The sequence below is a fragment of the Bufo gargarizans genome, chromosome 10 (assembly GCF_014858855.1).
Source record: "Bufo gargarizans isolate SCDJY-AF-19 chromosome 10, ASM1485885v1, whole genome shotgun sequence".
In the NCBI taxonomy this organism is placed as follows: Eukaryota; Metazoa; Chordata; class Amphibia; order Anura; family Bufonidae; genus Bufo; species Bufo gargarizans.
The window spans coordinates 121,170,751-121,187,251 of NC_058089.1; the positions used below are offsets into that span (position 1 = coordinate 121,170,751).

The following is a 16,501-nucleotide window of genomic DNA, read 5'->3' on the forward strand; positions in this document are numbered from 1 at the left end:
AGGCACACAGCTAGTACTGCCAGCGAAAACGAGGGAGACGGTACGAGACCACAAGTAACACCGGAACCATCCAAGTGAACAACCATGCTCACCCCCGAAGGGGAGGGGGCAATGACGAAACAGCCTCTGAGGCCTGGCCGGTGCAGAAGCCACCTCGGAGTGACAAACTCAGAGAGGAAGCCAAAACGACCGAGCCGGCGAGGAAAAGCAGTCGAGACAGAGGCCGGCATAACACCCTCCAACCCGAAAGGAGGAATGGCAAACAGGGAAGCCACAGGACAGTTCAAAAGTCGAATACCTGCTACTCTGTGAGACGACCTGCACATCGCCTCGCAGAAGGCGAAAACCCTGAAGAACCCAAAAGTGGAGGTCCCTCAGACCTGGATAGACGAGCACCCAAGAGAAGTTGGGTGACCTACCCGAGAGGAGCGGTCTGTTCCTGGTAGCAGATCAGACTGAAGTGCAGAAGGCGCCAAAGACAACGCTCTCGACCCGACGGCTTGCGCGGGGAAGCAATGTCACGGGAGGACGAACGGGTACGCATCAAGGTACCCCGAACACTCCCCAGGTGGAAGGGCCAATGAACATGGCTGGTGCAGTCACAACGGGACCACACCAGAGAATGAGTGCCACCCAGCTCGGTGCAGTAGCGAGCCAGCAGAGCCCGTCTACATATATACAAGGTATACAGCGGTGAATACATTGGGCATTCATTTGTTGTGTGTTGGACAACACCTTAGGCTCATACAGGTGGACAGAATGACCTCCTCAGAAAAGAGTGCAAAGCTAGCGACAAGCAGCCTCACCCCAAGAGAAAAAGGTATGTCGCAGGAGGAAGGGAGGCATACGTACTAGCAAACCGCAGGCAGCGAGAAGGCCAACCCACCCACGGGAGGAGAAGGCAAACACGGCCCAAACAACGCACAGAGCGCACAGCCAAGCATCCCACAGTATCCATGGAAGTGCAAAGTGCAACCCGAAAGGGAGTTATGCACAAGGCTAGTACAGGGGGCATGCTATGGAACGCAAGCAGTCCGCCCAGAAAAGGGGAGAGAAAGGCACCTGGCAAACTCTGCAGACGGCAAGAGTGCAAAGGCCCGCACCAAAGGACCTAGTGAAGGGGGAAGGGCATGCACAGGATTATCCTGGCATTAAATTATTGTGCAATAATCCACCCAACACCGAATTTTGTGAGAGTGCAACGAGTAGTTCGCCAATGAAAGGGGAACGTCCAGTACAGCATATAGAAGGACAGCCGCGAATCTCATGAGCGCGCAAATTACCGCCCACGGAATGAGAAGTGGTCATGCACAAGGCCAGCACAGTTTCCAAAGGGAGTGCAAGCAGCGCACCCATGTTTAGAGGGCCATGCTCCTGGCCAGCAACGTATTCGGTGAGGGTGCAATGAACCGCACATGGCAGCATCGCATCCCAGGAGAGCGCGAGCACCCCGCCACGGACGGGGCCATGCACATGGCCAGCAACGTACTGGCGCAAGAACAAACACCGTCAGTGAAGGTGCATGTATGTCGCCTGAGGAGAGGAGGCATGCCCATGCCGGCAGCAAAGCCAGCGAGAGTGCGGTCCACCGCCCAAGGAAGGGGGGGGGGGGGCCATGCCTATGGCTGGCAGCGGATCCGGTGAGAGTGCAAGCACCCCTGAGAGTGCCGCGCTCCTCAAGGAGGGGGGTCGTGCACATGGCCAGCACCGTATCCGGTGAGAGTGCAATTCTTCTGCCCCAGAAGGGGGTCATGCACCTGTCCGGCATTAAATCCAGTGAGAGTGATGCACATGGCCAACCTGTAACAGGAGAGGCGACGTTCTGCCTATAGACGGGGCGCCTGCCTTTGGTCAGCGCCGTATCCCGGGAGATGGCAAGGGTCCGCCTAGAAGGGGAACATGTAGCTGGCCAGAACCGCAGCCGAGGATCGCAACATGCCGCCTACGGAAGGGGGGCATAGCGTGCGGCCAGCACTACTGCATCAGGCTGCAGCGTCCTGCGCAACCATTCCGTTATTTATTAACTTCATTATTCTTTTTTTTTTTTTTTTTTTTTTTTAAAACACAGCCACTCTGAGGCAAAAAAAGGGGCCACCATACAGGGGCACAATCTCATACAGGCCCACCAGGAAGCCCAGAACATAGAGGGTGTCCTCTAGATGGGAGCCGGCCCCTGGCGGCCGGTACCCAACAGGTTAACAAACATCCGGCCTAGGGGGCGGCGCTGCGATCCCCTGGGGGCGGGGGACCTCCAGGCGGGAAGAATTCGCGCCGCGAGAAGTTCCCGCCCCCTCCAACCGAGGCTGGAAGTTTGCGGCCTAGTAGGCCGTGAAGCCGGGGCCTAGATTTTCGCGGCGCCCGGCCGACCGGGAGTACCGGCGGTCGGCCGGGACCGGGAGGGAGCCGGCTGACGCATGCACTAACGGCCGCGGGTGCCCACCCCGCGGACCGGCAGAGACAAAGGGCCGGATTGCGGCCGTGCAGGCCGAAGCCTGGGTCAAAAGTTTGCGGCACCCGGCCGGGACCGGGAGGGAGCCGGCTGACGCATGCACTAACGGCCGCGGGTGCCCACCCCGCGGGCCTGCAGAGACAAAGGGCCGGATTGCGGCCGAGCAGGCCGAAGCCTGGGTCAAAAGTTTGCGGCTCCCGGCCGACCGGAAGCCTCAACAGACAGCCGGGGCCTGCTGGAGCATCGCGCTCAGTACATGCAGGCCGTGAGGGCCTTGCGTCCGGCAGCTTCTGGAGCGGGCCCTTGGCCCTAGACACCGGTAAGGAGGGCGGGGGGGGGGGGGACCCTGAAGTCCCGCACTGCACCCCCTGCCCTAACGGACCAGGCGCCCGTGGAGGAGGGACAGGGCAGTCAGCGCGGGCCCCCTGTACTGAATCTGCGACCGGTAAGGGGGGAGGGCCGGCATAACCCCTGTGTCAGAGGCAGCTAGGAGCGGGTCTCCGGTCCTAAAGCAGAATTCCTCCACAGCAATCCATTGCTCACCCCTGTGCAATGCCCTATGAAGGGGCAGTGTATAGTCGCCCCGCGGTCACCAGTATGGTGGTGGTGTGGGGCTATATGATTATTGGGCAACAGCTGGATATGAGAGACAGCCCTGGAGCCAGAAAAATGGCTGTTCCCAACGACACCTCAGGGGCCAGCCTAGGTCCAGCAGGGACCAGTATGGGGGTCCAGCACGCAGGAGACCGGGGAGGGAATGAGGGGAACGTAGGGCTGGAGAAGCCTCTCTCTTACCACAGCCGTCTTCACCCTCGGTCCGTTCCAGCAGGGTCGCCCCTTCAGCTACTGGCACCGTAGTGGCAGGACGCTGGAAGAGGGACTTGGCGTGCGGGCGACCCTTGCGCTGGCGGGATGCAGGGGAGCTGGGCTGCCCTGGTCCACCTTGCCTTCTGTGGGGGAGGCAGCAGTGCGGATGACCGGCACTGGCGCAGCTCGACCCCGGGAGAAACAGAGAGGTCTAGTGCGTCTCTGTTGTCCCTGATGATCTGAAGAAAAAGAAAAAAGCAAAAATCAAAACTAAAAACCAAACAGGAGAAAAACAGCCCTGCAGTAGCAGGGAGTGTCTTGCCTCCTTTGACACTAAGCAAAAACTGGCAGTCTCTCTCTCCAGGCTGAGGGTATAGCTGTGGAGGAGGGGCTTAACAGTTCTCACTTAGTGTCACGCCTCCTATGGAGATGAGCTGATGAGCTATACCCAAGGTCTTCTGTGTCCCCCAAGGAAATTGGGCGAGAAAATCACATAATTTACATTGGATTTGTGGCAAATTTTACTGCAGATTTCACACAAAGTATTGCATAAAATTGGCATACTGGGTATTTAAAACCCTTTGAACCACTGATTTTTTTTCCAAAGTGTATTGCATAAATTGGCATGCTGGGGATTTAAAATCCTTTGATCTGCAGATTGGTTTTGTAGCGTCTGGACAAGATTTCTTTAAATTGCATTTACTCTGTGTATTTGGAGCACACATGTCTGTGGCAGTAAATCCACAAGGTTTCAGTCCCGAAGGTATGGATGCCCATGCACAGTGCAGTCCAGCCCTGAAATCTGCTCGTAGATCACAGCTGATTGCAAGTCCATAAGTAGCAAGTACATGTCCGGTGGCCGGATCACACCATGTACAGCACCTTACTCAAGTATATAATAGTAGTAATTGAATACTTTTACCTTAAGCAGCTGCTGTGCCACAGCCTCTTTGGTTGGTGGTTTTGGAGGGCGGAAGACACGCAGTTTATTTAGAGTTGGCGTCACCTGTTTCACTTGTACTTGGATAAGCTGGAACATCTGTACAATCAAAAGGTTCACAGGCAGCAGGATGGCAGAGGACTGGAAGCTGATCTTAATCTGAGTGAATGTTATAAAAAACTTCCCTACAAACAAATAGATCACATACAGGATTACAGTATAGACAAGCATATGAGAATACAGAGGAGCATACACTGTAAATTCTAACTAGAATTAACATGACATAGCTTAGGTATGGCTCTGTTCACATTGTTGCTCAGAGCCTCTGTCTTGGTTTCTGTCACTTTTTACGGGAACTGTAAGGGCTCTTTCACACGAGCAGATGCCGTGCGGGTAATCTGCTGGGTAAAAAAGAGCCAAGCCCCGTTCCAGACAGCAGAGACACAGAGCATTAGCATGATTGATGATGCTCCATGCCTCTCTGTCATCATTTTACTACAAAATCAGTGAGATAAAGTTGCCACTGTAATTTTGTGGTAAAAAGGTCACTGAGAGGCTAAGAGCATTATCAATCATGTTAATGCTCCGGGTCTCTGCTATCCGGTGTGGGGTTTGGCAGTCTTTCACGCAATGGATTCCACGCACGGCACCCGCTCATGTAAAAGAGCCCTAAAGCAGCATTCAGTACCATTCTTGCGATCAAAGCAACCTTTAGGCTGCTTTCACACCTGAGCGTTTCTCAAACGCGCGTTTTACACGCGTTTTTGTCGCGCGTTTTTATGCGCGTTTTTTGTAATAGTAAACGCGCGTTTGACGCGCGTTTGTGTGATTGACTGCAGTGTCCTATGGCCACAAACGCGCGTCAAAACGCCCCAAAGAAGCTCAAGTACTTGATTATGCGTCGGGCGTTTTACAGCGCGATCGTACGCGCTGTAAAACGCCCAGGTGAGAACCATTCCCATAGGGAAGCATTGGTTTTCATGTGTTGAGCGTTTTACAGCGCGTTTGAACGCGCTGTAAAACGCTCAGGTGTGAACCCAGCCTTATGGCACCATGACGAAGTCCATTAGAAGTCATTGGACTTGATCAGTCAGTGTCCATTAGTCCCTTCTTTCTATACGTTTTTAGTTTACTTTGTGTTTCACTTCCATACCATTTTCATGATCTCTGCTTGTTGTCAGTACATCGACAAAGTGATTCCTAAATTTTTATTTTTTTTGGGCTGTATAGAAAAGAGTAACTGTAATTTGGGTGTAAATTTACAGAGAATGGGGCATCTGGTCAGGAGAACAAAATTACCACTCGGTTTAAAATATTAAAAGGAATTACAATTAAAGTGGTTGGCTAGTTTCCAATACTGATGACCCCTCTTCAGGATGGGTCATCAATAAAAGATTGGCAGGGGTCCAACTCCTGCTGATCAGCTGTTTGAAGAGAACGCAGTGCTGTCTTCTCTTTAACGTTTACCTGCTCGCCCTCGACATAGCAGTGGAAAGCAGTGTTATTACAGCTCCTCAATTTTCATTCACTTTAATGGGAAGGAGCAGACGGAGTGTAACTCAGGACAGGTCACCAATATCAGACTGGTGGGGATCAGACTCCCACCACCCCCGCCGATCTGACACTGATGATCTTATCCTGAGGATAGGTTATCAATACTGAAAATAGGCCAAGCCCTTTAGGTCTCAAGTCTGTTCTTGTGTACCTGTCTGTGAGTCCTCATCTGAATGATCGTTCCAGAACATGATATTAATGACCAGGCCACAGAACAAGAGACACATGCAGCAACAGATTCTCTGCATTCGGGTGAATGGGCTCCAGGGGCAACGAGTCCACACAGAAAACCACAGGTGATCTTTCAAGATTTTCTCAACTGTGCCTGAGAAAAGCAGATACCTGCAAACATAAAATGGGGAGAAAAGCTAGAGTGCAGTAAGAGCAATGCAGATAAGAAAGTATTATAAAATAAACAGAGGCACATGTACCATAGCATTAAAGGTAATGTGAATAACATTGATTATCTTGTGACAATGGTTCATGTCAAGGGTTGCAAGTGAACAGTGAGTTCTTGAAATTGATGAGTTGGAAGCAGGAAAAATTTGCAAGAATAATGATCTAAGCAACCCTGACAAGGGTCAGACTGTGATCGCTAGATGACTGGGTCAAAGCATCTCCAAAACAGCAGGTCTTGTGATCAGTGGGGTGTTCCCGGTATGCAATGGTTAAGGGTGGTCCAGGGAAGGCCGACTGGTGAACAGGCAACATTGGCGCCTAAAGGGAGCTGATCCCACAGCAGAGATAACATAGCACAAATCTGATAAAATTATAGTGCCGGCTATAATATAAACATGTCAGAACATACAGAGCATTGTAGCTTGCTGTGTATGGGTCTGTGCAGGTATCAACCCAAACAAAGGAGCAATGGAAGAAGATGGCCTGGTCTGGTGAATCAGGCCGACAGGTGGGTGCATGTTTACCAGGATGCACTACATAAAAATATAAGCTGGGGAGGCAGTGTGATGCTCTGGGCATTGTTCTATGGGAAACTTTGGCTTTCATGTAAATGTGGCACTTTCCACCTCTAATCACTGTACCGACCAAGAACACTCTTACTGGAGTTGTCTCATCTCACCGTCACTAAGCCGAGATGAAACTAAACTCCGACCACCAGTGGGCTGTGAAACAGGGAAGCAGGCTAGCCCTCCCTTGTTTTAGTAGCTCCTATTGCAGTGCATGAGAACTACTTAAACAGCATAGCACACGAATCTATGCTTTTTCCGAGTTAGGGAAACAGCAGAGCTCGCTGTGGTACTATGTTTCTGTAGCTCTCATGCACAGCAATGAGAACTACTGAAAAAGCGGAGTGCTGGCGTGCTTTACTGTTCCCAGCCACCTGGTGTTTGGGGATTAGTCTCACCCTGCCTTAGTAATGGTGAAATGAGACAACCCATTTAATGGCAGCAGTATTCACTAATGACAATGGTCTCTTTCGGCAGCATAATGCTCAACCACACTGCAGAAATTTTTGGGAATGGTTTGAGAAACATGACAAAGAGTTCAAGATGTCAGTTTGTCTTCCAAATTTCCCAGACCTCAATATAATCAAGCATCGCAGGTAAAGCAAGTTCGATTCATGGAGGCCACAACTTACAGGACTTAAAGGGGTTTTCTGAGTATTTAATATTAATTACATATCTGAAAATAGGTCATCAATGTCAGATAAGCAGGGGTGGAACCGATCAGCTGTTTGTCTTCGCAGCTTACTATGCACAGCGTCACCCATTGGAGATGTTCTTAGTATTGCTGCTCAGCCATATTCACTTGAATGGGACTGAACTGCACAAAGGCCACGTAACGTCACTGGCCTAGGAAGAGTCCACAGCGCTCACTGGAGCGCCGCCATCTCTTTCAGCAGCTGATTGTCAAGGGTGCTGGGAGTTAGACACCCACCGATCTGATATTGATGACCTATCAGGATACACTATCAACATCAAAATCTTAGACAAAACATTTAAAAGATCTGCTGCTAATGTGTTGGTATCAGATACCACAGAACATCTTCAGAGGTCACATGGAGTCCATTACTGGGACGGACAGAGCTGTTTTTGCAGCAGGAGTGGGACTTATATTAGGCAGCTGGATTTAATTTTGCAGGGCTAATTACTGCACATCTTTCTTCAAGGGTACATGTCACTGGCCAAGTCTGTGTATTAGGCATTTATAAGATGCACTTGCAGATATGAGGCTGTGTAGAGATCTAATGTTGGTAAATGTACATAATTGTGTGGTTCACTTCCATTAAAAAGCATATGTGGCACTTCCTTTCATTGTCTTATGCGATTCCATACCTCAGAGACATTAAGTTGGCTTTAGACGCAGAAGCAAAGATTCGATCCATCTGGCAATCAGCAAAGTCGGCAGAAAGCCAAGAGTCGCAAAGAAAATACCACGTCTTCTGAGCAGCCAAATCAGTCACAGTAACACGGTGCACATACCTGTCAGAGGGAGTCAAACGGTGTGATTTGGTTCAACTGCTGCTTATGGAATAGACCTATAGACTCTAATGGTAAATTTGCTGTTCTCATAAAAAAAAAAAATCCAAACTACATTTTAGAATACATTAATCTGTTCCTAGCTTATTGCATTGTCCCTCGGCTCTTACCAAGAAGGACTGACTCCAGAGTTACTGTGCCAAAGTCTCAGGCTGTGAAGCTCTCCCAGATACCGTGTCTTCAAGAGGAAAACATCGACTGCTCCTTTGTGGAACACTTCTTTCCCAGAATCCGATAGGAGATGGGGATCAGACTGCCCTTCTGAACCATATAGGGTCAAGACCACCTACGAGAACAGAGATATAATTAAGTAGCAACTCCATCACATGGTTTTGCTTATATAACAATTGTATACAAATGGAAATGTGAAAAAACTCTGAAGAAAGCTCTGAGATTAATGTATCCAAGATTTATTCTCACATGCGCATATGAGGTTTAATATACACAGCATGTACCTGTGAGGTGGTGCCAGACCCCATACGATAGCCGGTGCATACTTTGACCATATATCTATGGTGAAAAGCAGGGTCGTTGTCTGCAAGGATGGCAACCCTGACCTAATTAATGACATAATGTTAATATGAACACATACAGCCATATCCTCATGTCCACAGTCCAGTCATGCATCTTACCTTTTTAAGATCCTCTTTATCTTTTTTCCAGGCCCAAAATAACACGATCAGGAAGAATCCTATCAGGCTAGCGAGCAGTGCCAGCCCAACTGGGTTATTTGCCACATTTGCAAAGAGCATAAGAGTGTCACTGAGATCCACAACATGTGGCATGACCAAGAAAGAACTTGCAAAAAAGGTCAGGTGGTTGCACAGACAGTGGGTCTCAGACTCTGTGCTTCTGGGTCCAACCTTTTAAAGAAAAATGGAGGTTCTAAATTATGTAGGCTGCAAACTTTACTAAAAATTAGCATAGATTTGCCCGTGAATAAAATGGAGCCCTGTATTAAAGATCAATGTCGTGACTCGTATTCTATCCATACGTTACAAAATTCTCTATTACCTAAGCATTTCTATGCATAGAACTTTCTAATATACTTTATCCCTTACCATTTCCAAGATCCCTGTTTGCAGTCTGGTGCTGCTCATGTCCAACTGGAAGAGGTGTAGGGCGGGTTGGGGTACATTTACATATTTTACATTTAGCAGACTAGTTAAAGAAATTTTTGCAATTAAAAATCTGTCTTACACATGTGAATGGCAGCATGCCCATGGATTTCTGCAAACCCCATTCAGATAAATGTTGCCAGAAGTCTGTACACTGTGTAGTGTCCATGCCTGGTTTCTACAGCGCTGCTCCCATTTAAAGGGGTTATCCGGTTTCCCATATTGATGACCTATCCTCATTAATATCAGATCGGCAGGGGTCTCACTATGGGTACCCCTGCAGATCAGCTGTTTGAAGAAAATGCAGTGCTACAACAAATGCTGCGTTCTCTTCACTGCTCGCCGTTGACATTGCATCGGCGAGCAGGTGTAATTTCAGCTCCTCTGGCAGTTGTAGTTACACTTCGTCCTATTCAAGTGAATGGGTCACAGGTAATGTAATTACACTGCTTGCCACTGCCAATCTGATATTGATGACCTACCTTAAGAATACATCATCAGTACTGAGTATGTCACTGAACATTGAAATGAATAGTTCTGCTTACGGTACACAAAAACAGAACGGACACAGAAAGAAAATATGTTTGTATGCATGAGCCGAACATGAAAACATGAAGAAGGCGTAGTAGAGAAGACCAATGAAAAAATTCTCTGATTAAGGCCTCATGCACACGGCCGTTGTGCGGCCGTTCCGTGTATCGGGGACCGCAATTGCGGTCCCCAATACACAGGCAACAGCCGTGCAGCGGGCTGGACCCATTCAACTTGAATTAGTCCATGGTCTGTCCGCACTGCCAATACACAGGCAACGGCCGTGCAGCGGGCTGGACCCATTCAACTTGAATTAGTCCATGGTCTGTCCGCACTGCAAAAAAAAATGACATGTCATATTTATTTGAGGTGTGGAACAACGGAAAGAAACACTACGGAAGCACTCTGTAGTGCTTACGGTGTTCCGTGACTCCGTTCCGCATCTCCAGAATTGCGGACCCATTCAAGTGAATAGGTCCGCATCCGTGATGCACGCGGCCGACGGGCGTGGATAGCCGAGCCGCCGTTTGCGGGCCGAGATATGGCCACGGCCGCCCAGCGGCCGTGTGCATGAGGACTAAGAAGACAAATTATAGAAGCAGATTTTGTATGCTCAGGGTATGACCACACGGCCAGGTTTCTGGAGCAAAATACTTAATAGTGAATTCAAATAAGGCTTCAAGAATAGGCAGTTATATTAAAGGTCGCCCGTGCCGTTCCACAAACTGCGGAAAGCGCACAGACGTTATCCCACTTTCCACGAAGCCACACCCCTCTGATATTGGGGACACACTGGCCATATATAATATAAGGTCAAGTACTCACGTAGCAGCCATAATCATTCCATATTCTCAAATTTTCTTCCCAGTAAACACACTGTGCAGCGAACAGGCTAACAGAATAAGCCAAACTTGTCCGGTGCTCCCATATACTTCCATTAGTCAAAGTCACACAGACATAGTAAACACCGGTGCCATTTACAAAGTACTCTGGAGTCAATACCCAGGTATATAAACCACCTGTCAATAGAGAGAAGACATAACATGTAAATATACACCTGATCACAAACTGGGAGCAGGGAGATGTCTTTTATGGGTAATTGAATAATGCAGGCTTTGTGTGGTTTAATGTATTGTTCTGGGGTCTGTTGCAACCCGACCGCCCTGTTATAGGTGTATCCTGAAGTACCTAAGTCCTAGTCCGGACGCTATATTTTGGTCTATCTCCTATACACCACTGCTGTCAACCAGTGGCAGACATATCGGACATGCAACATCAGGGCTCCAGACTAAAAAAAAATATCAAGGAGCCATTCGCTCCTAACCTGAAAAATTTAGGAGCCAAATTTAAATTTTTGGTTGCTAAATTCAAAATCCATTTAATTACGGTATAATAATAATAAAAAATAAAATATAAAAAACAGACCTGTCACGATACCAAAATTTGGACTCGATATCATAAAAAAGTATTGCGATACTCGATACCACGGTAAAAAAATAAAACAAAATAGCCGCGTGCATTCCAGATTTTATGGAACGTCTGGACCATAATAGAACAGTCCTAATTAATTTTTGTCGGGACAAGGTGACTAAAAAATAGCAAATTGCACATTATGAATTTTTTTTTCGGTTACGGCGCCACCAATGATTCTAGTTTATATTACTGGGGTTGAGGGGGGGTTCAGTGCACTGCGCCACCATTGTATATAGTTTATGCTTAATACAAATGCAGGCTGCGCTGCGGGTGCCGGCCATATCCAATACCCGGCACCCAGCCTCTGTGACTGCGTGCTGCGATCCACCACTATTAACCTGTCAGGTGCGGGACCTGAGGGGTTAATAGCGGCGGATCGCAGCGTGCAGTCATAGAGGCTGGGTGCCGGGTATGGGATATGGCCGGCACCCGCAGCGCAGCCTGCATTTGTATTAAGCATAAACTATATTCATTGGTGGCGCAGTGGTCACAGCCCCTCCCCTTCTCCTCGCTTCTATCAGCCCATTGGTGGCAGCGGTGGAGGGGGGAGGGACTGCCTCCTTCTCCCCTGTGATGTTGAGAAGAACATGACAGCAGTGCGTGAACAGCTTTCACTGGGTACTTTCACACTAGCGTTATTCTTTTCTGGTATCGAGTTCTGTCTTAGGGGCTCAATACCAGAAAAGAACTGATCAGTTTTATCCTAATGCATTCTGAATGGAGAGAAATCTGTTCAGGATGCATCAGGATGTCTTCAGTTCAGTCTTTTTGACTTTTCAGGACGGAAATAATACCGCAGCATGCTGCGGTTTTATCTCCGTCCAAAATTCCAGAACACTTGCATTTTTTTCCCATTGAAATGCATTAATGCAGGATCCGGCAAAACGGATCCGGCATTGCGGTCTGCGCATGCTCAGACCGCAAAAAATGTGAAATTAAATAAATGCTGGATCTGTTTTTTTCCGGATCACACAGGAAAGACGGATCCGGCATTTCAATGCATTTGTCATATGGATCAGGATCCTGATCCTTCTGACAAATGCCATCAGTTTGCATGCGTTTTGATGGATCCGGAAACCTCTGCCACAAGTGTGAAAGTAAATGAACAGGTCCTTACTGTTCGGCAGGGACATGTTCTGCAGGAAGAAGCTGCTGTTGGGTTTTTCCTCAAATCCGAGATAGAGGATAAGCTGTATTGGAAGTTCTGGCTCCACTCTTAGGACCACAGATTGGTTGGCAGAGGTGACATTTACAGTCAGGATGATGTTCTTGTCTTTGGTCAGGTACATCTGGGATTCATTAGATGGTGAGCTCTGGTTTTTTATCAACACGATCTAAAAAGCAAGAAAACAACATTGCACTGGGAATTACAAAAACATGTTCTAATATAATTGATATCGCTGGCACATGGTGTCTCGCACATTGTACTGCAAAGGCCTATAAACTTGAACGGAAAGGAAGAAAGATCCAGCACCTTGTTTTTCTTGCTTGACGTTTATTCCACAAACCAAATGTACAGCGGTGATAGAAACCTCCAGAAATAAGCCCCAGTACGGTCTACATGTTTCGAACCAGATGGTTCTTAATCATGACCTCCACAGTAAATTTCCAACACAGTGTATATATAGAGAGGTGAACACAGAAATCCCTCCCCCATTAAACTAGCAGGGCGGTGCTGGTTATCTCAGGTGTTGTAATTAAAAGTGCTAACAGAAATTTAAGTGCACAAAAACACATTCAGAATTAAAAATTAAAATCCAAAATGAGCCATTATGAACAAACATTCTATAATATTATTGCATCCAGCAGGTAGGGAGGAGAGGGCCTGGCAGGATGAAAATGCCAAACTTGCAAGGACATTCATTGCTTGACTTGCAAAAAACGATTGTAGAAAAACGAATGTAGAAAAAAGATTAAGCCAATTACAAATTAAGAGCAGAGCTGTGCCTCATCGCCTGGCAGTCATCCCTTCGACACACAAGTGGATGTCTCAGACTATGGCACACTGAGAATATATTAATCCAGAAGTTCTGCCCACCTCAATGTACTCTGGTATGTTGTCAACGTCAATGCCACCCTGATCAGACCCGAGAATTATGTTAACCACAGGGCCCACTATTTCCACAGGACACAGGTGACTAAATGGATTAACAGACAGAGCCAAGAGCTAAAAAGAAAAGCAGAGAAGGGGTTAACGTTGTGGAGACAGTGTGCAATCGATTACAGAACGCATATTAGTATATCACATACAAAAAGTAACGCCTGGTCCACAGACATCACGTGGTCCTTCTGATCCAAACTTAAAGGGGTCCTCTCACGTCAATAAATGGCATTTATCATGTAGAGAAAGTTAATACAAGGCACTCGCTAATGTATTGAGATTCACCATATTGCCTCCTTTGCTGGCTGGATTCATTTTTCCATCACATTATACACTGTTCATTTCTAGGGTTACGACCACCCTGCAATCCAGCAGCGGTGGTCGTGATTGCACAGTGCTGTATAGTAAAATGCGCTGGCCGGGACCATGCGCATGGTACACATATGCACCAGTTCCTCTCCTAACCCCTGGGTATGAGCCGTGTATAATGTGATGGAAAAATGAATCCAGCCAGCAAAGGAGGCAATATGGACAATCACAATACATTAGTGAGTGCCTTGCGTTATTTTATCTGCAAGATAAATGCCATTTGCTGAGGAGAGACAACCCCTTTAAACCACCAGGAAGGGGAAGGGGTTGTTTAATATGTTGTACTTGTTGTACCGCTCTTGTACTTGAAAATCCCAATAAAAACTGTCTAAAAAAATAAATAAATAAAAAAACACCACAGAAACCCAGATCCCCAGGCTGGAAGAAAGAGTAATATGTGCCATCTTCCTGCAGTGTTACACTAGGAAACACATTAAAATATTTTCTCATCCGTATCATTGGGGGACGCAGGCTTGACAATGGGTATAGCTGTTGCCACTAGGAGGCGGACACTAAGTACAAAAGTGTGAGCTCCTCCCTTCAGCTATACCCTTCCTACAGGGACTAAGCTAAATCAGTTTTTAGCCTAGTGTCTGTAGGAGGTAGACCTCCCTGCTTAGCAGGTCTGCTTTTTCTTAAATTTTTTTTTTCTTTTCTCTTTTTTCTTTCTTCCAGCTGGATTACAGGCAGTCCTAGCTGCCTGCATTCCCACCCAGGATACGGGAGACCAGAGTTTTCCGTGGAGTCAGTTTACGTTTCCTTACATGTTTTCCCCTCTTCCCCTCATTCCTCATCTCCTCCGGAAAATCTGGTCCGAAGGTCTGCTCGCCATTTTCATGGCCCCAGATTGGCCGCGCCGAATGTGGCACGCATCCCTAATCGCCCTCCTCGCCAACGAACCCTGGCATCTTCCCCTTCTGGAGGACCTCGTCGCAGGGACCGATATTCCATCCAAACTTAAGGTCTCTACATTTAACGGCATGGCAGTTGAAGCCGCCATACTAAGGGCTTGGGGTTTCTCGGGTGCAGTTGTCCAGACCATGATTTGTGCCAGAAAGCCGTCGTCTTCCCAAATTTTCCACCGGAACTGGAAGTTCTACTTTTGTTGGTGCGTCACCAGCTATGTCTCTTGTCTTTCCTGCAGTCGGGCATGGACTTGGGGCTGGGTCTTAGCTCCCTCAAAGAGCAAGTTTTGTCTCTTTCTATTCTTATTCAGCAGAATTTGGCTTCGGTCTCTGCGGTTAGGACCTTTCTGCAGGGAGTTGCACACGCTGTACCCCCTTACCATCCTCCGTTAAATCCTTAGAATCTTAATCTAGTGCTCAGCGCTCTCCAGTCTTCACTGTTTGCAGCAAGTGTCCCTTTGCTTCCTGTCCTACAAGGTGGTCTTTTTGGTGGCAATCACTTCCAGCCGTAGGGTGTCGGAACTAGCAGCTCTTTCCTGTCGGTCGCCCTTCCTGATCCTCCATCAGGACAAAGTAGTCCTTCGCCCTGTTCAGTCCTTCCTTCCGAAGGTTGTGTCGGCATTCCATCACAAATAAGAGATCATTCTACCTTACTTTTGTCCTGACCCGTCTCATCCTCGTGAACAGTCGCTCCACACTCTGGATTTGGTACGAGCCATTCGCATCTATTTGTCCCAGACGTCATCTTTACGACGGATGGATTCTCTGTTCGTCATTCCAGAGGAGCCGAGACGAGGTCTGGCTGCGTCCAAAACTTCAGTTTCCTGATGGATTCGTTTGGCCATTGTGGAAGTGTACCACATCAGTGGCCGGGCCCCACCCTTCCGGGTTACTGCTCATTCTGCTCGGGCAGTAGGGGCCTCTTGGGCACTTCATCATGGGGCTTCGGCCCTTCAGGTATGCAAGGCAGCTACCTGGTCGTCTTTGCACACCTTTTCCAAATTTTACAGAGTACATGCCTTTGAGTCTTCTGACGCTTCTCTGGGGCATTGAATTTTGCAGACAGTGGTTCTCCGATTGGCAGGAGGGTTTCTTGTTATGCCCACCCTTGGGACTGCTCTGTAACGTCACATGGTCAAGCCCGTGTCCCCCAATAATACGGATGAGAAAACTAGATTTTTGTACTTACCGTAAAATCTGTTTCTCTTCCGTTCATTGGGGGACACAGCTCCCACCCGTTCTCCTGTTTACGGCCCTTTTATGGCCTATGTGGTTCTGGGTTTGTACATAGTTTGGTTTTCCTGTTTTTGTCTTGCTTCTCCTACTGCTTTTGCACTAACTGATTTAGGAAGGGTATAGCTGAAGGGAGGAACTAACACTTTTGTGCTTAGTGTCCGCTTCCTAGTGGCAACAGCTACACCCATGGTCAATGCCTGTGTCCCCCAATGAAAGTAAGAGAAACAGATTTTACGGTAAGAACAAAAATCTAGTTTTTACTGTCCAGCCCAGCCACATAAACGTCACTTACCATTACAGTTACCGTCTCATAGGGCGCAAGTTTTTCTTGCAGATTTGCAGAAGTGGGGAAGGTGACTCTGCAGCCAGCTGGACTGTCAGTGGTGAAAGATCCTGAGGTCAGGTTTGAAGACACCACTCTAATAAGCCAGATTCCATGCAAGAAAATAAAGAAATTCTAACAATACATCATCATTTCAGTGTCTTCCACATTACAGAATGCCACCGGAGACATCCAGCG

General features: G+C 47.9%; 1 protein-coding gene across 1 annotated transcript in view; it reads right to left on the reverse strand.

Annotated features, from left to right (window-relative positions):
* The window catches only part of LOC122920118 (polycystic kidney disease protein 1-like 3), a 50,348-nt gene that overhangs the window by 23,273 nt on the left and 10,574 nt on the right, over positions 1 to 16,501 (reverse strand). Inside the window, exons 9-18 of the mRNA XM_044269328.1 lie at positions 16,274 to 16,400; positions 13,409 to 13,537; positions 12,488 to 12,704; positions 10,723 to 10,916; positions 8,881 to 9,111; positions 8,704 to 8,805; positions 8,359 to 8,534; positions 8,045 to 8,191; positions 5,902 to 6,092; positions 4,179 to 4,381 (exon numbers count right to left, since the gene is read on the reverse strand). Of these exons, the coding sequence (XP_044125263.1) occupies positions 4,179 to 4,381; positions 5,902 to 6,092; positions 8,045 to 8,191; positions 8,359 to 8,534; positions 8,704 to 8,805; positions 8,881 to 9,111; positions 10,723 to 10,916; positions 12,488 to 12,704; positions 13,409 to 13,537; positions 16,274 to 16,400 (1,717 nt within the window). The remainder of the gene's footprint in view (positions 1 to 4,178; positions 4,382 to 5,901; positions 6,093 to 8,044; positions 8,192 to 8,358; positions 8,535 to 8,703; positions 8,806 to 8,880; positions 9,112 to 10,722; positions 10,917 to 12,487; positions 12,705 to 13,408; positions 13,538 to 16,273; positions 16,401 to 16,501) is intronic.